The sequence below is a fragment of the Falco naumanni genome, chromosome 6, assembly GCF_017639655.2.
Source record: "Falco naumanni isolate bFalNau1 chromosome 6, bFalNau1.pat, whole genome shotgun sequence".
NCBI lineage: Eukaryota > Metazoa > Chordata > Aves > Falconiformes > Falconidae > Falco > Falco naumanni.
This window is the reverse complement of record NC_054059.1, coordinates 5755154-5777242: the sequence shown is the minus strand read 5'-3', so window position 1 is coordinate 5777242 and position 22089 is coordinate 5755154. Positions and strand designations below refer to the sequence as shown.

At 39.5% G+C, this 22089-nt stretch overlaps 2 protein-coding genes across 3 annotated transcripts in view; one reads left to right on the top strand and one right to left on the bottom strand.

Annotated features, from left to right (window-relative positions):
* Positions 1-11450, top strand: part of ZNF292 (zinc finger protein 292) — a 54333-nt gene extending 42883 nt beyond the window's left edge. The window contains exons 6-8 of one of the 2 annotated variants that reach the window (XM_040597759.1): positions 652-788; positions 1976-2117; positions 3848-11450. In XM_040597759.1, the coding sequence (XP_040453693.1) occupies positions 652-788; positions 1976-2117; positions 3848-11029 (7461 nt within the window). In that variant the 3' untranslated portion in view covers positions 11030-11450. The remainder of the gene's footprint in view (positions 1-651; positions 789-1975; positions 2118-3847) is intronic. The other variant, XM_040597760.1, reaches the window with a different exon arrangement.
* Positions 11451-11565: 115 nt separating this feature from the next.
* Positions 11566-18562, bottom strand: GJB7 (gap junction protein beta 7). The gene is made up of 2 exons (XM_040597761.1): positions 17869-18562; positions 11566-12272 (listed from the first exon to the last, which is right to left on the bottom strand). The coding sequence occupies exons 1-2, from the start codon at positions 18560-18562 to the stop codon at positions 12136-12138; spliced, it is 831 nt and encodes a 276-aa protein (XP_040453695.1). The 3' UTR covers positions 11566-12135.
* Positions 18563-22089: the final 3527 nt, after the last annotated feature.

The window sequence follows — 22089 nt, the reverse complement described above, 5'->3', positions numbered from 1 at the left end:
GTCAAAGAATAAATACCAGCAAGTCCTGCCAGATGTGCTGATTGATGTAATCAAACCAGTCTACTGGGAATCGAATTAGATTGTAGTTGTCGCAAGAGCTGCGCTGATTCAGGACTGATAGTCTAGTAGTACTGGGTGACTGTTTTTCCCTTTGTTTTGCTACAAAAATACAGTGCTTCCATCATTGCTTGAACAAATAAGTTGCATTGCAGGGACTGTAATGCTCTTCTAGAAGAGCGTTCAGCTTTCCTCTTCTTTTTATCTTTGATTTTTTTTTTTTAAATACTGGGACGTTCATGGTAAACTTTGGATTCATTAATAGCCCAGCCTATTGCATTAAAGCAGTAGTAATATCAGTGACTAGTTCTAATCTATGTTAGAATTTCAGGTAATAATCTTTTTGTGTTATGCTACAGTTTGAAGTTATAAATCTGCTTATTATAATTATCATATGTATGTAATATATTTTAATAATTAATGTTGTACCTTAAAAAATTTAGGAAGATTAGATACAAAAGAAAAAGTTTGTTCACTTTAATAGAACAATTCTTCTGGTGGCATAATCAGTCTATCTTTTTACAAATCATCAGATGACTGTGTGTCTGAAAACAAAACCACTTTCTTAGTCTTGTGTTCTTTCCTACCTTCTAGATCGCGGAAGTAGATTGTAAAGATGCTCTAGAAATGATCTGTAACCTAGAATCTGATGGAGATGAAAAAAGTGCTCTAATCTTATGTGCAGCATTTCTATCTCGCCAGCTGCAGCAAGGAGAGATGTACTGTGCCTGGTGAGTCTGAATATTGCTTTCTGCCTAGTGGAACAAAAATTAGTTTTGTACATAAGCCATAAGTTAACTTACTTCAGGTGATAAAATTCGGGAGCTAAACAAGGAGGTGTGGCTCTCAAAGCTAAAAAAGAAAAGAATATTTGACAGGATTAGCTTCCATTATGGGAATTTGAAGGCTGCAGGTATGATGAGGCATTTACAAATACCAGTAGCTGGTTAATGATTTTTCTTGACAATAATCTTATGCTGTAGAAATAACTAATTTAATATCTGCAGGCAGCTAGTCAGCATTATGTCAACATTTAATGCATAAATGCGGTTCCCATCTGTCCTTACATCATAACACAGTATTTCTTTCTCTAACAAACTTCTAGAAAAGGAGGTCTATGCTACTATAACCAAAATAATAAGTTAGATGAAAATACTTGTTTTTTAAGGCTTGCTCTCATTAATGTGAGAACAAATAACTGGTCTTTGGCAGCTGTTCGAGCTGTTAGGGTCTGAATTTCCAACTGCTGAGTTTGGTTGTACTCCAAACCTGTACAATTCGCTTTCTTTGTGCATGTCATTTTTATGTGCAACAGCATGGGAACATCTGCTAATGCAGGATTTTGCTTTAACAGATTCTGCTAAAGTTTTGGGGGTTACACCATTCCACAAGGTACTAAATACCCCTGGCTGTTTGCACCTAAGGAGGAATGAACTAGTGACTTAATGCAGATGCAGTAATACTGTTTGGCTTTGGTTCTAATTTCTCACTAAATCACAGATTCAGCTCTTAAAACAGAGCAGCTCAAGAAAAATGTATCTACAACAGAGAAAAGCCATCCTCCTATAGCTGTTAGTAATTACTAAGGATTCAGAGGTGTAAAAATTCTGTTCTGTGAAGAGTAAACTACTTTTCAAGACACATCATGAGTCTGTAAATTATGTAGCATAAATTGTGATAATACTGGTTGTATTCTGATCTGTCCTTCTAGAATTGAGTCATGGTAATAATTCTGAAAATCAGATACTAATACTGTGGGTAAATTAATAAAAGCTTTTCCCTGTAAGATAAGGTGTGAATAAATTCAGATTTTTTTCCTTCCCCAAAGAAAAAATAGAAACTGTTTTCAACCTTGCATTTCTTGTGATCAGATTAGTGGTTGTGTTGCTGGCCCTGAAATATTGTTCTCTTGTTCTAGGGAACTGACTCTTTTCTGGAGTAAACTGCAGCAAAGGGTAGAGCCTTCTATTCAAGTGTATCTAGAGAGATGTCGCCAACTTTCTGTGTTAACTAAGACTGTTTATCACATTTTCTTCCTGATTAAAGTAATTAATTCAGAGGTAAGGATACTCCTGAAAGAATATTTTTGGCACTTTTAATGCAACTGTAATCAGGAAAATTTATGAAAGCTGCTTAGACATTCTGTCTCTTTCTGTAGCATCAGTTTTGGGGCAGTCCTAATTGGTTTTAGGAAAGGATGTAGCAACCTCCTTTTGCAGGTAAACTATCAGTTGGTCCCTTTTGAATCATTAAAATTTCTTTGGTCCTTTGGAGAAAAATAAAAGGGAATAAACAGAAGAGCTGGACGCCACAGCTGAGATCAAGGAAAACTGAAGGTTGGGGTTATAGCCTCTACTATTGTCCATGTCCTCTAAATGTATTTTCTGTTAGCAGGTCCTAACAGACCTTTTCAGTATTTTCCGTATTTCAGCTATTACAGAAGATAGTGAGGAAAAGCTTATGAGGAGAGGAAATGGAGGCTGTATATTAGTAGATAAGAAAATTACAAAAGCTTAAAACCCAGTCAAACAAAAAAAACCCTTTTGAATTGCCACTTAAGAATGCAGTCTGTTTTGATAAATGAAGTACTTGCCTTTTGTGGACTTAGATCCAATGTTGTATTAAAAACTCTGTTCATCTATCTCAGCTAACCTTGTCATCTAATTTTCCTAGTTTCCTCTCAGTAGTTAGTAGTAGCAGTTGCACTATTTAATGCTTATAGCTAAACTGAGCTCTTCCAAAATCTTTTAGTTGGGAGATTTTCTGTAATTTGGTATATTCTAAGAATAAAAATTCCTTTTTAACTGTTGCAGTGTTCTGGTATGGCTAATCATGGACTTCTAATCTTAAAGATTATTTTTTTCCAAAGATCTGAACTAAATTGGCGTTAGAGAGGGGGAGGAAAATAACTTTCATAGAGTCTTGTGATCATAAGAGCTCTGTCCGTTCTATGCCATACTGATTTTTCTCTCATGAGATGTGGATCATTTCACTGATGGCAGAAACTGGAGACCATGTGGGTAGTAGGCTTGTGTATTCATAAATTCACTGGGCTTTATTCACATGTATGCCACAGTCTCTCTGTGCAGCCTTGGCAGCATAAAGGGACTGTAAAGTGGATGTAAATGTAATTTACCTTGCCTGAGGGTATGAATGAGAAAAGACCATGTGACCTTTGGAACATTTAAATGATGGAACATTTAACTATACTTATCACTTTCAGTTGGAATGAAGTTATGTGTTCAGTTGAGGTCAGTTGACTTTGAAGTGGCATAATCTTTAAAAATAAAAGTTTATTTTTATAGCTTAAGTGCTTTCCAAATTAAGAGATCTTTTAGAAGATCTCTTGCTTCTCTTACTTTTAGCTGTAGCACTTTTTACTGTTTGTATTCTACCCAGTGTTAATTTAAGGCTCCATAGAAGCTCATCTCAAGTGATGTTGACACAACTGGCAGGCTTTATTTCATGGAAAGGCTCAATATTGCTAAACTGGACACCTCGAATATACAGTCCTGAAGTCCTCAAACTAGACAGGACATAAAATTAATTTGTTTTAGCTGTATGTAAACTTTCACATTATTTTTTTTTAGCAGCATGAAGACAAATTAACGAAACTTAGGGAATAGTATCTAAAGGCAAACCACTATGTTTCTTAAAGTAAAAAGTAGTATTACAAGTTCCAGGTGCACTTTTTTTTTTGACGCTTGGGGTTGAATAATGATATCTTTTATTTACAAATACAGAAAGGGTTAAGATAAGGTGACTTACTAAAATTAGTCTTGCTTTACAGATTGATGGTGCTGGACTTGCAACCTGCATTGAACTGTGTGTGAAAGCATTGCGCTTGGAATCCAGTGAAAATACAGATGTAAAGATATCTATTTGCAAGACTATCTCCTGCTTGCTTCCAGATGATTTGGAGGTTAAACGTGCTTGTCAGCTGAGTGAATTTCTTCTTGAACCCACTGTGGATGCATATTATGCTGTTGAAATGCTATATAATCAACCTGACCAGAAGTATGATGAAGAGAATCTTCCAATACCAAATTCTTTGCGCTGTGAGCTCTTACTTGTACTGAAAACTCAGTGGCCTTTTGATCCAGAATTCTGGGACTGGAAAACTCTCAAGCGTCAGTGTCTGGCACTTATGGGAGAGGAGGCATCCATCGTGTCATCAATAGACGAACTAAACGATAGTGAAGTTTATGAGAAGGTTGAGGATTGCCAAGAAGAGACTAAAGAAACTTCTGTGAATGGGCTTGCTGGCACTTTTGATGAAGCTACAAGCCTCCTTAAGGGTATCAGAGATGAAAAGCAGAAAAAGAGAGAAATTAAAAAACTCAGAGAGAGGGGGTTCATATCAGCTAGATTTAGGAACTGGCAAGCTTATATGCAGTATTGCGTGTTATGTGACAAAGAATTCCTAGGTCATAGAATAGTTAGGCATGCACAAAAACATTATAAAGATGGAATTTACAGTTGCCCTATTTGTGCCCAAAATTTTAATTCTAAAGAAAACTTTGTTCCCCATGTAACTTTGCATGTTAAAAAATCCAGCAAAGAGAGATTGGCTGCTATGAAACCACTGAGGAGACTGGGAAGACCTCCTAAAATAGCAGCTGCCAATGAGAATCAGAAAACTGATTCTGTATCCAAACAGGAGCAGCGACCCATTAAGAAGAACAGTCTCTATTCAACAGATTTCATTGTGTTTAACGATAACGATGGCTCAGATGATGAAAATGATGACAAAGATAAACCTTACGTACCAGAGATAGTGCCAGTTCAAAAGCCACTCCCTGTTAATGAATTCACCTGCCCTGTAACGTTTTGTAAAAAAGGCTTTAAGTATTTTAAAAATCTGATAGCGCATGCAAAGGGGCATAAAGATAATGAAGAAGCTAAACGTTTTCTTGAAATGCAAAGCAAAAAAGTGATCTGCCAGTACTGTAGACGACATTTCGTAAGTGTTACTCACCTGAATGATCATTTACAAATGCACTGTGGCAGCAAACCTTATATCTGCATACAGATGAAATGTAAGGCTGGTTTTAACAGTTATGCTGAGCTGCTGACACATAGGAAAGAGCATCAAGTCTTCAGGGCAAAGTGTATGTTTCCTAAATGTGGCAGAGTGTTTTCTGAAGCTTACTTACTCTATGATCATGAAGCACAACACTATAATACTTACACCTGCAAAGTCACAGGCTGCGGAAAGGTGTACCGTTCTCAGAATGAACTGGAAAAGCACGTTGACGATCACAACAAGCAGCCTGAAAACGTGCAACAGCCTGAAGGCCAGACTAATCAGCCTGATCTTAGTCAGTCTTCTAAAGCTAATGAAAATACCAACGAAGTTGCTGTTAAAGAGGAATTGACATCTCCTCCGGCGGACAACCAGAGTAGTTTTACTGAAGGAGAAAACACTGGCTGGAATCAAATCAAAGCAGAACCAGAAGGGAATGAAAGTGTAAATACTTCAGTGAGTATACCGCGGCAAAGCGATTCCTTACCTAATGCTGGTTTGGAGCAGTCTCCTGCAGGTTCAGTGAAGACAGAAGTGGCAATTCCAGCAAGCAGCATTAAGGTGCCTGCTGTTAACCAGAAGATCCGAGATAACTTTGTAAAAAGAGGTAAATTGGCTGTTACTGCCGTTAAAGTAGATACCACTAAACCTGGAGCCCAGCAGTTGTGCTCGTCGGTTGACTCCTGTCTTTCAGTTTTCCAAGAGAGAAAGGAAGAAGACTGTCTCAGTCAGACTCAGAATATTCAAAATATTTCTGTGACCTCAGACACACTAAAACCAGAAGCCCTTGAATCAAAAAGCTTAGAAAGACAAGTGAGTATTGTAAATCCATTCAGCATGCAGAATCAGGCAGGATATCGAAACAGCGTACCCATTCCCAAACTTGAAATTGAAGACAGTATTAAGGCTGCCGCTAATCTATATAACCTGCCTTTAAAAACTTTAGAAAGTATTACGTTTATTCCTTCGCAGCCTAACATAAACAGCTCTTTAGTTCCAGCTGTGTCACCAGCAGCTCCAATTCAGAAGTTTAATTGTCAGGTTGAGGGGTGTACTCGAACATACAACTCATCACAGAGCATTGGCAAACATATGAAGGCAGCACACCCTGATGAATATGCTGCTTTTAAAATGCAGCGTAAAAATAAGAAACCACGAAAATCCAGCAATCTCCAAAATGTGCTGAATGATGGGAAGATTGTGTATCTTCTGCCGTCACAAGTGGGCAATGCAAGTGGTGCTGCTTTTACTGCACAGAACAAACCTAATTTGAATCCCACCTGTTCCAGTCAAGTGCAACATGTCTCAAGTACACTTTTCCCAACTCACCTAGAGAATTTGGCCAGTCCTATGTTACCTATAGTGGAAAGTGTCATAAATCCAAGTTTGTCTACTCGTATTAAAAGTGAGCCTGAGAGTGTTTTATGTTCACAAATGGAAAATATGTCTGGTGCAACCTTACCTTCCCAGTTGGACGATCTGGCAAAAACAGTTATGCCTCTGAATATTGACGGTGGTTCAGATCCTTTTCTGCCTTTGCCTGCAGAAAATGGTCCAATGTCTCTCTTTCCTTCATCAGCAGAGAATCCTCCAAATTCAGTCTTCTCGCAATTGGACAATGACACAAATAACTTTTCATCACAACTAGAAGGAAACACTAGTTCTGCTTTCCCAAAAGAGGAAATTGTTGATCAGATATTTCCCTCACGATTGGGTAATGAAAATAACTTCACTGAAACTAGTACTCAACATGCAGCTTCAGAAAAAGTAAAAAAAGATCGTGGCCGGGGCCCAAATGGGAAAGAAAGGAAGCCAAAACATAACAAGCGGGCAAAGTGGCCAGCAATAATTAGGGATGGCAAATTTATCTGTAGCAGGTGCTTCAGAGCTTTCACTAATCCTAGATCACTTGGTGGTCACTTGTCTAAGAGATCTTACTGTAAGCCTCTTGAAGGATCAGAAATTTCTCCAGAAGCTCTGCAAGCGAATGGACAGTCTTTGCTTGCCAGTATGATTCTTTCCTCAAATTCACTAAACTTGCAGCAGCCCCAGGAGTCTGCTTTCAATCCAGAGACATGTTTTAAAGATCCATCATTCCTGCAGTTACTTGCAGCTGAAAATCGTTCTGCAGCCTTGCTGCAGACCATGTTTCCACGGGCCAATGTGAGTAACTTTAATACCAGTGGGAATGAAGAAGGAAATCAAATTATAAAACAAGCTTTGGAAACTGCAGGCATCCCGAGTACCTTTGATAACACAGAAGTACTTCCACACGTGGTTACAACAAGTTGCGTCACAGATACGACTCCAATAAATGCAGCTGTTCTCTCCAACTCATCTGCGTCCCCTCTGCTGCAGACAGTCTGTAACCCCAGTACCCTGCTAACAGACCAAAACAGGACCCTCAATGCCAAAATTCCTCCAATAAACGAATGCAAGAGTTTGCCAGTTCTTGCAACAGAGGACTTAATGCGAAAGACTATTGAAAACGGCTTATGTCCTAGCTCATTTTCTAATGCTGTTGCAGCAGCACACAACTTCGCAGGGAACAGTTCACGAGTTTCAGTTATAAGTAGTCCCAAGAGTTCAGGATCAAGCAACTTGAATAAGAAGGGAACCAGTGCTTCAAAGAGGAAGAGGAAAGCAACTACACCCTTGCTTGTACCTGATATATCACAGAAAGTAGCAGTAAATAATACAACTATGGAACTTCTAACCAAAAGCACTGAAGGAAATGTGCAAATACAGGGGGAAGGTTTTCAGTCCAACTTACTGGCAAATTGTGGCTCTCAAGCAGTGGTGGAAAATCTCACACAGAAACTTAATAATGTTGACAATCAGTTATTCGTGGCCAATATCAAAGACAACTTCAAAGCAAATACCGATGCTCATACGATGCTACCCCCTTTAAGAGTAAAAACTGAAAATGGGGATTCCCAAATGATGGCTGTAAATTCTTGTGTCCAAGCAAATTCAGAGGAGCAGATTTCAGAAGACAGTGTTATGCAGAACTTTGAAAAAACCCTGGAAATAATTAAAACTGCTATGAATTCGCAGATACTTGAAGTGAAAACTGAAATTCAGGATACCGTTGCTGCTTCAGGACAGAGCTTACAAGCAAATAATGCACAGGCTTCCTTGGGAAATTCTGCACATAGTGTAAAATTACCTACTCCTACACAATTTGCTGTGCACGTGGGGAATGTCACCGCTGCAAAGAGTAGCCCTGCTCAGTCTGAGACATCTCAAAAGGATGATACTCAAATACTGGAAATTTTGGAGGGCTTGCAAAAACTGAAACTAGAAAATGATTCACCCATTCAGATCTCTGAGCCTGTTTCCCAGTGTCCTCCAGCAGATACGCTAGCACCAGCAGTTCCTGTTGTATCATCAACTGAAAGTAAACCCCTTGTCCAGATATCTTTGGAGGCAAGTAACATTCAGTTTAGTGATAAAGTTAATAAGCCTTTTGTATGTCAGGATCCAGGCTGCAATTATAGTGCTATGACAAAAGACGCATTATTTAAACACTATGGCAAGGTTCATCAGTACACTGCAGAAATGATACTAGAAATTAAGAAACATCAACTGAAGTATGCCCCGTTCAAATGTGTTGTAGCTACCTGTCCAAAAACGTTCACAAGAAACTCTAATCTCCGAGCACACTGTCAGCTTGTACATCATTTTACGACAGAGGAGATGGTAAAATTAAAAATTAAAAGGCCTTATGGCAGAAGATCTCAAAATGAAACTGTAAACACAGCCCCACAACCTGTTGACGTAAAAACTTTGCAGACACTAGTAATAGAAAACAAAGCTGCAGCTCCATTGGTCAAAGAAGCTCAGATAAAGGAAGCTGTAGAGCCTGTAAAAATCTTGGAAAAACTTACACCAGAAAACAATATCCCTGAAAGACTGGAAAAACCTCCCCAAGTGGCTTCTGTTCCACCAGGGCAACATAATGGAGCCTCTATTGGTAGTACACAGGCACAAGCCAAAGTACGGAAGGTTAGGAGGTACAGGAAGGAAAAAGAGGAGAGGAAACGTAGGAAACCCGTAACAAAATCTCTGGAGTTTCCTACTAGATACAGCCCTTATAGACCGTACCGATGTGTCCATCAGGGCTGCTTCGCAGCTTTTACAATACAACAAAACCTAATCCTTCATTACCAAGCTGTGCACAAATCAGACCTCCCTGCCTTCTCTGCTGAAGTGGAGGAGGAGAACGAGCCAGGCAAAGAGGAACGCAATGAGGTGGAAACCAAACCCACCATCAGAGAGTTCAGGTGTGAGGTGAGCGACTGTTCTCGCATCTTCCAGGAAGTTACCAGCTTGATACAACATTATATGAAGCTTCATGACATGACCCCAGAGCAAATTGGAAATATGAAATCTGCTCCAGAGGCAGGAAGATTTTCTTGTGATCAGTCTCAATGCAAGTCTTCATTTACAGCATATCTTAACTACATTGTACATCTTGAGGCAGATCACGGTATTAAGATAAGGCCAAACAAAGTAGAAGATGACGGTGTATTCAAGTGTGACTGTGAAGGCTGTGACCGTATTTATGCTACTAGGTCTAACCTCTTGAGGCATATTTTTAACAAACATAATGACAAGCATAAAGATCACCTAATAAGACCCAGGAGACTGACACCAGGTCAGGAAAACATTTCAAGCAAAGCAAATCAGGAGAAACCATTGAAGTCCAAACAGAGAGGACTAAAAAACAGGTCGGGAAAAGAAGGTAACAGGCTGTCAGCGAAAACAAAACGAAAGAAAAATGTCAGCTTGGAAAACAAAAACTCAAAAGGAATGCAAGTTCAAGAAAATAAGGCCTATTCACTGAAACGCGGCAAGCATGTTTATTCAATAAAGGCTAGAAACGATGCGTTATCGGAATGTACAAGCAGGTTCATAACTCAGTATCCATGTATGATAAAGGGATGTTCATCTGTAGTTACAAGCGAAAGTAACATAATAAGGCATTACAAATGTCACAAGCTGTCCAAAGCATTTACTTCCCAGCACAGAAATCTGCTTATTGTATCTAAAAAGCACTCTGTCTCACAAGTAAAGGAAGCCTCTGGTGAGCAAGAGACTGAGAAAAAAAGTGATGTGAAAGAGCCTGAACAGAGTGTGGTAGTGAGCAATAATGATTCAAGCACAACTATGTTACCGCAAAAGGAAACTGAAAAAGGTGAGAAGGATGAAGTTGATGAACTGACAGAACTATTCATTACTAAACTGATTAACGAGGATTGTTCAAGCGCTGAAAATCAAGCAAAGATCTCTTCTAGTGTAAATAGTGACTTGCAGGAAACCAGCTCCTGCCCCTCAGAAAAGCAAAAATCAAACAACTTAAAAAGAGCAAACAAAGAAAAAAATGTATCTCAGAGTAAGAGGAGGAGAGCTGAAAAAACTGAGGAAGTACTGCCTGCTGATGTGAGCAGCATGCCCAGGGAGGAAGAGACTGCTGTCGCCATTCAAACGGCTGAAGAGCAACCTGCAGCTTTTGACTGGAGCTCATTTAAGCCAATGGGTTTTGAAGTGTCATTCCTTAAGTTCCTTGAAGAGTCTGCTGTGAAGCAAAAGAAAAACACTGAAAGAGAGTACCATAGCAGCGGAACCAAAAAAGGATCCCATTCAAACTCGCGAAAGGCCAATGAGAAGACCTCCGTAGCAAGTAATGTCACTTGGTCATGTTCTGAAACTGAAACCCTCGTACCGTTTGCCAACCCATCACGGCTTCCGTGTGGTGATAATGTAAAGATAGTTTTAGACAAGACTCTTAAAGACTGCGCTGAGCGTGTGTTGAAGCAACTTCAGGAAATGAAACCTATCGTCAGTTTGAGAAAGCTCGAAGGACGTTGGGAGGATAATCCAGAGGTTACAGCTGCAAAAGTAATTGTTATGGGTGCCGAGGAAGGGGAGGCAAAATACTGAAAACCTAATGTGTTTAACTACGATCTGTAATAAAATTTATTTTGAATAGGAAGCCATCAAGCATGCTAGTAACTGTGGAGCTCTTTTATTTTGAAGTGATTTAATCTAGCAAAAAACATGACATGAGTCATGTAAATGTCTTATTTGTTTTTATCCCTATGGGACTTGAAGAACAGAGTAATTGCTTCAGTTTTGTAAATACTTGATCGAAACCTCAACTTTCTATCAGATGTCCTTTCCATGAACTAAATCTTTGTGAGTTGTCTGTGATTGGTATCTTTCACCAGGTTACTTCTCCTATATAACAGTACTCTTTATTTGTAGATACATTTTTTTTTGTATATATTTATTATTGTAAATCATTTGCTGCCACCAGCAGTCTGTAAGTCTAAACTATTAAATGACACATTTATATTCGGAATTTTAATTTGTAACTAAGTAAGCAAGTTTTTAAAGCTGTCCTTTACTCATTTTAAATTAAGAACTTTTAAACTAAAACTAGCTAAGTCTGTCATATCCAGTTTATTTTGCATAAAGCATTTATTTACAGGAGAGGAGCTGGATAAGATCACATTTCATAGGTTAAACGTACTGACACGCTCTCATTTTTGTAAATTTTAACATCCAGTATCTATGGATGATATTCATATGTAGTTAACACATAAATATAATAGTTTTCTTATAGCTACATTTTTCATTGCTTTTAATTGGATACAAAGCATTTATGATTCCATAATAAAAATGGAAATGTGAATAAAAATAGTTTGCTACATTGGAGATTTAAAACAATATTTGGTATTAAAGAATCCATTGTGAATGTGATAGAAAATTAGTAGTGTGGAGCAGTGTATATATTTGAGGTGGTGATTTGTGAAGTAGCCCAGTATTGCCTTAAATAAAATCACATTTCATTTCTTGTTTTATACATGTGATCTTATAAAGGTTATTTTTGTTTCTGTAACTTAGATTGGTGTATAGTTTAATTTTTGTTAAAAAAACAAAACAAAAAAACTTCAGAAACCGTTTTTGTAAATAGTGGGTTTATAAAACAGATGGTTTATTTTGATAATACCAATTTGGTATCTATCTATAGAATACGTGAGTCTTTATGCCATACCATTAAAAACTGAATAAACAAGGCACTTTCTGAAAGGGAAGTGAGATTGTGATCTTACAGATAAACTCGGTGGTTGTGCTCTATTGATGGCATAGACTCCCTCCGTGCTCTTCTGCCTCTCGCTGACTGTATCTGGCAGCACTCTCGCCACCTCTCTCTTTTTCCACACTGGAACAAGCCTCAGAAGCGGTGCCGCTTGTAGTGCCCGGGATTGGAGCAATTTCTCTGTATGCTGCTAACAGAAATGACAGGTATCCAGTTTGTTGAGTAACCAAAAGCGTGAATGCGTTGGTGGGAGTGGTCAGTACCCAGGAATCTTCAAATGTTGTTTTTCATGCGTGATTATGCTTAACTCGGTTGGGAAGAGCCAGCTGGATTGTGTGGTACCAAAAATTTTTCTTGGCTTATTCTCATTACTGGATGTGACCTACCTTCAGTAATATAAAATAGTCTTTATCTTGGGAGAGATTGGCTTGATATTTTTTTTTTCTATAAACTTGTCTTGCCATGTAAAGCTTTGCATTAAATGCTACACTTGATTGCTCTTAAGCTATTCACCTGGAATCTTTGACAGTTTACTTGAATATCAATGCAGAGGGCACATTCCTACAACCAAATGAAGCGACTTCTTGTGAGAGTGAGGATTATGTATGAAAAAGCGGAAAGGCAACAACATTTCGGCTTGGGCATAGCCCTTGGTTTCCTACCTGGTGCTAAATTGCATACCCACACAGGAGGCCCGTGCTTCCATTTGAACGAAGCTCCTTCGCTCCTCTCGCTTTAATCCCTCCCAAGTGACTAAACTGATAATTCTGCAAAGTTAGTAAATCAAAGGTGCTGTCTGAGAGTGATAAAACCAAAAGAAATCCTTACATTTTAACTCGAGGAGAGATCATTATATTTGCTATAAGCACATGATGCCGTGTTCTACCTGCCAGAGGTTGCGCCGTCTCCCTGGATGGGGTTGTTGTTGGATGCCAGCCGCGGTGATTGTAGAGGGGATCTTCTGCAGGGGAGAAGAGGACCAAGAACCTCCTCTGGAGTGGATTCACAAAGCTTGCCTGAAATCATGTTTTCAGATGTACCTAACCACTGTAATAACTGTTGACAGACCTCACAACTTAATTTTTAGAATAATTTTGTGTAAGTTAAATAGTTTCAACATTGACATTCCTAATGTATGTAGTGCATCATTTGCCGGTTTTAGACTGAGAATAGCATACAACTATTTAGCTCCACAGTGCTACACTAGAATACTATTTCTTTAAAAAAGAAAAAAACAAAATCCAGTGTCCTAAATAGCCAGGAAATAATTTCTGGTTTGGATCTGAAAGTAGGGTCTGAATTTCTGAGAATGAAATTTCAAATATTGTCTCATTCTTATCCCAATTAATCCAATTAAAGTAGATGTAGTACCAATATAGTCTGTGCCCTCCACAGCACACTCCCTTTTATGTGGGTATTGACAGCCTCTCCAACAGGTAAGCCATCATGATTTTTTTTTTCCTTTAAAAAAAAAATATGCAAATTTAAACTTAAAGCAAGGGGCCAAAGGCAGGGTCTGATTTAAGATGTCATGGATGGGAAGGGCACTGTGGTTTAGTGAAGCCACCAACAAAAGTTTTTGAGGAAATATATTCGGTATTTGTATTATGATGAATGATGTATAAGAATCTCCTGCTCTATAGGTGCAGTAGCATGTCTGGAGCCGTACCCCTGCCCTTGGGGCTGCCGGGCAGGATGGGGCTGCGGGCTGGCTGAGCCCAGCTGTACCAGCACCACCTCAGCCTGCGGGCTGCCCTGACACCCATAGGTGCTGCTGGCCCCTGCCCTGACACCTGGTCCCTCTCCGTCCTCTTCCCCTCTCTCTCCTTCCCCTCTGTGTCTCTGTCTTCCAGACATCAGTGGTGCATTTGAGCAGAGGTGCTTTTTTTTGAAACCCTTGTCACCATGAGGAATATGACGACTACAACAGGAGTTGCTGATCAGGAAGCAACCAAGGCAAAAGAGTCTGGATACAGACTGTTACGTGATGGAAAGACATCTTTAAACTGGCAATCAGCCTCTTGTGGTTGGCTGTTTCTAAAGAAATCTTAAATTGTCTGAGGCCTAATTTGAGTAGTGCATTTGTCCTCACATGTGTTGGGGTGGTTGTCATCAGCGGGATGGAAGGACTGTTGGTCCTAGAGTATTCTGCTGGGATGTCCTGCCTACAGCTGTTAGATAACAAGGGAGCGATGCCTGTAAAACTTTACACTAAAAACAGCCTCTGGTTCAGGTGAGGACAAGTAGTTGGCTGTATTGCAATTGGTTTCTATGCCCAGGAGTTGGCTGGGGCTCCCAGCTGCGGGGGCAGGGACACGCTGCCCCGAGGCTGAGGCCGGCTGGGCGAGAGGAGCTTCTGCTCCTGCTCTGCCTGCTGCTTGCTGGAGCCTTGGTACGGAGAAGACGGTCCTGTAGAAGGGGTGGGAAACAGGGCCAGGGGTACTGGAGATGGGAGCAGAGGAAAGAACTATTGGCAAGTAACAATTTTTTTTTTCTGTGACTTTTTCAAACCTGAGCTGTCACAAGGCAAGGAGATTACTTGGCTTTTAAAGAAAATGAGGATCTATATAAGACTTGGATCTTTTAGTGTTTGCAGAGATGTTTTGAAATATGAGCGAGGTAAGTAATTTTTTGTATGAATGTGTATGAAGTGATCATGTTTCTTCATTACAGTGTGGGCTTAGATCAGCTTCCTACCATTTGCTGTGTGTTTGAGGATACATAATTTTACACTTCATAAATAACCATAGCACTTGAACTGAAATTTTCTTAAACTTGTCCAAGTGACTTGAAAGTTGAATACACAAAAAAGCCCTTAAACCTTTAGTTTAGGGACTGAGCCTACAAACTCATTTGAACCAAAAGTGTAAGAGCAAATGACTTCAGGGATGGATGGGTGAGTGAAAATTACACTGGAGCACAAAGAAGTATAAAGGTGGGGGAAAGGATTGTGGATGGGAAGAAGCCAGTAAAAGATCAAATACTGGCCAAGAACAACGGTTCAGAAAGTAGATTAGTTTGTTTCTGTTCTCTCAGGTTAGATAGATCTGACAGAGTTGCTTTGTGTGATGCTCATTTCATTAGCAGCTCTGTCAAACACTCCTAATTTTGCAGCGCATGACATAAAAGCCACTTGGCGGTTTGCTACGAGTTCATCAGGGGTTACACAAAGATTGTACACAATTTTTCAGAATATTTCTTATGTAAGGTACTGGCTTTGTCAATACTGAAGTATCCTCCAAGACTTGAAAACCTGGTGATTTTGGAATTTTATTTATCATTTCATGGCTATTGAAGATAGAAATAAAACCTTGAATATACATTCCAAAGAATGAAAGGTTCTTGTTTCACAGGAAAATTTTTGGTCTAAGTGGGAACCTCTAACTGGCCACAGGGCTTTAGGGGATGCTCTAAAACCACTGAAGCCCTGACTTAATATACATTTTTATTAGAGAGCAGCTAATGCACAAAATTAATCAGAAACCTGTGTTGAGTAAACTGTGTTTGCTTCTCTTTGTTTTCCCTCAAATAAAACTTGTTTTTAAAAAACGAATGAATACTTTTTCATTCATGTACTGTCTTAAAATCTGGCCTCAATAAGTAAAAAACAGAATTCTGGAAGCATTTTTTATTTTGATAGTGTTGCCGTTGTCTTAAAAAATGATGCATGAGGGTACAAAAGAGCCAAGATAATTTTGCGTGTTGTTCTGTTACTCAAACTGTGGCGGTCACGGTTACACAGGGCTGATGGGCAATGGCTTTGCTTCACGCACTGCTTGGTGGGTTTTGCTCAGTAGCTGCAAGAGTTTCTAACGGCATTTCTGTCATAAGCCACATTCTGTGTACGTAGAGATTTAACAGAAAATGTTCTGAATTGTCTAAAGTGCGTTGTCTCAATATACACACTGATTCAGCGCCACTCATGATGTAAAACTTTAACTGGCCACAAGCTGGCAAGCTGTCTCTGTTAAGTTCAGCAGCAACAAATGTATTTTCACCTTTTATAAAAGCAGATTTACGTTAGCAAAAAAAGCTTGAAAATCAGAGTCAAAAGCAGATATCTTATTCATTTGTTCTTAATTCAATAACCGCTACCCCAGTACTCATAAAAGTAACACACTGTAACTAAAGCTGGAGGCTTTTAGAGTGAAAAAAGGGTTACATGCTTTTGGTACTGTTTCTTTTTATCCTGTCACAAACAATAAAATTGGTTGAACATTCAGGCAGCTCTGCTTACTGCAGGCAGTGGTTATCTCTAAAGGGTGTATTTCAGTGAGGCTCAGTACTTATCTGAAGGCCTTTCATCCCAGCAATGGAAAGAGAACACTACCCTGAAATAAGTAATTTTTGGCACTAATTTCTATCGTTTCAGAAGTCTAGGTTTAGGTTCACCAGAAAATGTCTTGGCCAATTTCTGTCCCTTTCCTGTTAGCCCAAGCAACACATAATAAAGGGCAGAGGTGTGTGGTGTCAAAGAGATGCTCTGAAAGGGGGGGGGGGGGGGGGGGGGGGAATGGGGGAAATAGATGTGGGGTTTTTTTACTTTGCTTCTCCTGAAGGCTTTTCATATTTTTAGATTTCACACATTCTTCTATGGCAGAGCAACCTACCGAAGGAGCAGCAGTGCCTTCAGCCTTACTAAAGGGACCAGATTCCTGGCTACTGAATACTAGGATTACTGGCTACTGTTTTGCCATATTGTGCAGTCTACACTTCTCTACTCCGATCCTAGGGAACTAGGAATGATCTTTTCCCTTAAATGCCACAGCTGCAGAGCAGAATAAAAGTCTGGGGGCTCAGGAGCTGCTTCGTGCAGGTGACCAGGAGTTAACTCCGTACTCTGATACATGCTGCCTGTAGAAGTCTGAGCAAGTACCTTTTTGTACATGATGTGTTCTGGTGAGAAATACCCTAAAAACTGTAAAGGACTCGCATACCTTCAGAAGGAGGTGCTCCACAAATAGCTAAATAACCAGGTCTGTCTTTATCACCACAGGCTAAACTAGATGTGTCTATCTGCTCTTTTTTTCTTTTTTTTTTTGGACATGTTTTACAGTGGTACAGTGGAATGGGCTTGTGAGCATCCAGCTCACTTCCAAGACACTAGCAACCACTGTATGCTAGCACTTTCCAATTGCAACTTCAAGAGTTATCACATCCACCCACCTGACAAACGCTGTACAGCACCGTACTGTTCAGTGTCTTGATCAATTCCAGGTTCTTCCAGCTCTGCGTTTAAAAAGCCTCTTTGCTTGTACCAAAGCAATTTGTGTAATACTCAAGACACAACTGTTTGAGCAATTGTTTCAACATGATTTATCATAAGCATCTGTGTTTATATTAAAACTTCACAGAATTTTCAGACTGCTACACCTCTCGTTTCATCATGAAAAGATCTAGATTATTCTGTGTATGGCATACATAATGCAACTGAATATATCTGCTCAAGTAAGGAGGAACTAATAGAGAAAAAGTATTTCTTACATAGCTATCCTTCCAGTTCTGTAAAGCACTGATTGGAAAAACAATTCATGAGATACAGCTCGTGTAACAGGAAGGTGCTCTCTAGCCTTCTTTCAAGGCAATAGGGAACTTTTTCCACATTCATCCTGTATATTCAGAGACAAGGACAGGGAGCTGTGGTGGAAATGTCCTGCAGCTGCTTGTCTGTTGTCACAGATGATATTTGATTTGTGGCAATTGCTTTTCAAGCCTTGATGTTTTTTTATGTACCTCTTCAGATAACATTTTATGGAGTATTTGAAAATGAGATAACTCAATTCACTTAAATTTAATAAAATGCACAGGCATGACGTTGCCACCAGTAAATAGAGGAAAATCATCTTCTCTGTGGGTTTGGAAATATAGCAGTCTACGGTATTGGGACATGGTCTTATGTCACATGTCACAAGACGTGGCACTTTGAATCCATTGTACAATTTATAAAACAGAACAAGAAACACTACTTCAAATCCTGTTTTTAAAATAATGCTGACAAGGTAAGTGCACAGCAATCCACCATCTATCTGTCCTGGACTTTTATAAAGTTTCTGGTTGCGGTGTTTCTCTCTGTTCTCTCGGTAAGCAACATGAAAAACAACCAAGAGTGAAGGGGTGGAGACCATGATTAATTGCAAAGCCCAAAGTCTGATGTGGGAGACAGGAAAAAAATGGTCAAAGCAGACATTTTCACAACCAGGCTGCTTGGTATTACATTCAAATTCATCATGTTCATATTTCCAGATGTTTTCTGCGGCCACAATGTAAACCAGTAAGCGGAACATGAACACAACTGCTACCCAAATTCTTCCAATTCCTGTTGAATATTTATTCACTCCGCTCAGCAGGTCACGTAGGAATCCCCAGCTCATTTTTCTTCTCAAGGAAAGCTCTATTGAAGAAACACAAGATCAGAGAGATGCTTTCTCTTGAGTGAAGAAAAACGAAACGCTCATTTCAAGGTGAAACATAACCAGTAGCTAGGCAACTTAACATTATTATTTAAAAAGGAAAACAACAGCAACAAACTGCTCTTAGTTCTGATAATTTGTACCTTCTGAGGCTGTTACACAAAATTTATTTACTGTTAAAATAATTTTGTCAATTGGACTGAAGCCTAATTGTACTGTTAAACTGTCCTCTGCAAGTAAATGTGCCTGTTATTGCCAAGGGTCTCCCAAGCATCAGGTAGAACTTTCTCTGGCAAGTTCAGGCTAGCAGCCTATCACTGAGGTACACTTAACTCAGCCCTGTCAGTTATGCAAATACTAAGCACAGTTAAATCAGATTTCAAGTTCAAATTTTTGTATAGGAGCCACGTGTCCCATAATAAGTTGACTAACAAAATGCAAATTGTTTGCTTTTTATCTGAGATCTAACTTCTCGGTAAACTTGTGCAATGTTTTAAATCCTGTCCTACTTCATTAGATTTTATTTGTCATATTTCTCATTATTTAAGAAATGTGTTGAACTTTACTTCAAAAATGGGATTTTTTAATAGTTTTTTTCTGCACAAGTCTTAACAGTGTCCTAGAACACTTCTAGAAAAGAAGAGCTGCCTAAGGAGCCATTGGCAGCCACACTCAAAGTCAAAAGAAGACCTGAGATAACCACCAAAAGCATACGGTCACCTTCCCACCTCACCCCACCTTTGAAGTCTGTGCAGATCTTAAAGGATACCAAGCTCCTTTGTTTTGTGAGAGCAAAAAGTAGCTGTATTCCCAGGACACAGAATGGCTGGGAGACATGAGACGGGAAATCTGAAAATTTTCCAGATCTGTGTTTTCTATCTTTTAATATTATCTATAATATACTACTATTATATTATATATATAATTGTAACTTATTATATATATTAATATATATGTTGAATAAAATATAATAATATCTTTTAATGTCCTCATCCTATCTACTGCTCCTGCAAGCTCTGCCTAGCAGGAGAGAAAAATGTACCTCTCTGGGGCAGCAGTGGCACGTGCAAATCCTGCTGCCAATGCTGTAGCTGCAGTTAGTACTGATGTATGAGCAAGTACAAGAAGTAATCGGGCTACAGCATCACAAAGCTTAACACAGATGGAAAGTTCTTCTTTTGCTGTCCCTTGATTCCGCAGCCCATCATTACCTCTGCCTGTGGCCTATTTGGGTGTTGCTACATGGCTACCGTTAGAGCTGGTGACTTACTTGAGGAGCTGAGGGACTGCTGCAGAAATTAGTATGTTGCTGATTTATACTGGGAGGGATGTTGAAAAAAAGGTGTTCTCACGCAGAACAGTTACCAAGCTACTCCTTTATGCTGCAAATAAAAAAGAATAACAGGCGAGTATCAGTTGGTTTATATCCTATCAGACATATGCTTGTATGCTTTTAAATATGTTTGGCAGGGTGGTGACTTTATCATTAAAGAGCTATTTCTGTCCTCCGTGTCTGCAATTAGAGCTCAATAAGAAGTTTAAATCAAGCTCTTCAAGACATCAGCACTAGGGCTTTAATGCTTTCTAGATAAGTAATGCAGTCAATGCATCAGTCTCAAAGGAGGTGAATGGCAAAGCATGAAGATACTGCTATGTGATAAAGCACAGGCAAGGAAACAAAACGCTCACGTGAGCGAGCATGAATATTAACACCTATGAACACATCTTGTGGATGAGCTGTCCTCTAGAGGAGATCTGAAGGAAAACCTCAAAAGGCCTTTCCTAGGATTTTAAGATAAAGGGAAGACTGAATTTTGTTATCCCATGGAAAATTAGTACAGCTGTGAGTGGCCTTTTGCTAATGGTCGTAAGAGCTGCTCCTTCCCTTTCTAATATAAAACCCATAATGTCAGCTGTCAATCTATGACTGGGGTTACACCAGTTCTGAGCCTCCAGCTGAACAAGTCAGGACGGAAATGAAAACTACGCTGGGTCACCAGCAAGGCACAAAAATCAGTGGGAACCAACACTGGTGGAAATCAGGCCATGCAGATACCTAAACACAGACTGAGACATTTACCTTGAGGTCTCTTTTTCCCAAAGCTGAACCACTGCTTCTTTACCTGAGCAACAAAAGGGATTAGAAAAGAACAACTTTATTTTGCCAATCCCATGTTGAGGAGGAGGATGTGAAGGGGAAAAGAAAGTCCTGCCCAAAGAAGTGCAGATCAAGGATTTGATGAAAATGTCCAGCAGATCCTGAGCAATGGGCAAATTCTAGCCAGCCAGAAGATCGGAAGGATTAAATTTCTGCAAAGCTTTTTGAAAGACAGCAACACGTTCTGCCACCTAGATGTCTGGCAGTGCGGCAGCAGGGACTTCATAGAACTAAAGGTGGTTCCTGGTCTATGTGCTCTGTGGATGAGAAACTGACATTTCTTGAAGGACTGCTGGGGAGGTCTTGTAGCCAGTGGTGCTTCTGCAGCCAGAAGCCTGCAGAGCTTTGGTTATATTTTTCCACTTGCAGCCCTCACTTGATGTCGAGCAGCGGTTGTATAGGATAACCCTGTTTCATGGTATTGTTGGGGTTGTAACCAGCACAGCTCCTCTGTTCAAAGGAGCTGCAAATGTGCCTTTAAAAGCTTATGTTTGCTTTATGCACCACTGTTCCTATAGAAGATTGTGGATGTTAACTGACGCTTTTGTATCCTTTGAAAATACAATTAATTCACTGAAGCATTGCAAAGAACATATGGAATGGGAAAAATAAAATGGACTTCAAAGATAAAGAGTTACTCAACAGGTGAACAAAATAAAATTGACTTCGCAGGCACAGACTGATGAGAGGTTAAGTTAGCTGAGGCTAGAGATGACAAAGACATTACATGGGCTGTATGAAATTCAGAGCAAGGTGAGGATTCAGACAACAAAAAAAGGGAAATCTTCAAGTAAGCACACAATTGAGCAGCAGGAAAAAGATGACAGTGTATGAGGTTTTCAACACTTCTGCAAGTGGCAGTACAGGTGGAAACAGATGCATGACACTTCAGCAAAATTATATTCTCACTAATATAAAGACCAGAGATGAAAAAATGTGATCCAAATCCTTGTAGCCAAAGAGAAATTTCACCCTTAGCGTTCCAAGGAGGTTCAAATGAATCAAAGGGAGTCAAGAAAGGAAGCTGGCTAAAGAAATTGAGTAGATCGGGGAAAATGTAGATGACATTAATTTGCATCAAGGTAATATCCAATGTTGGGGCTAACAATGAAATTACTCAAAGGTTTTTAAAAAAGCAACAAAAGGGTTAAAAGGGGATCTATTTGGCACTGTGGACATAAAGACCACAAAAAGACTTGCAATTTACTTCAACCACCTGCTCCACACACATACACGCACACACGCCACAACTGGGGCAGAAGCTGAAGATTAGAGATACGTCGATTTGTTGTACTCCTTTCTAGCTGAAGTACTGGGGATGAGCGTGAAA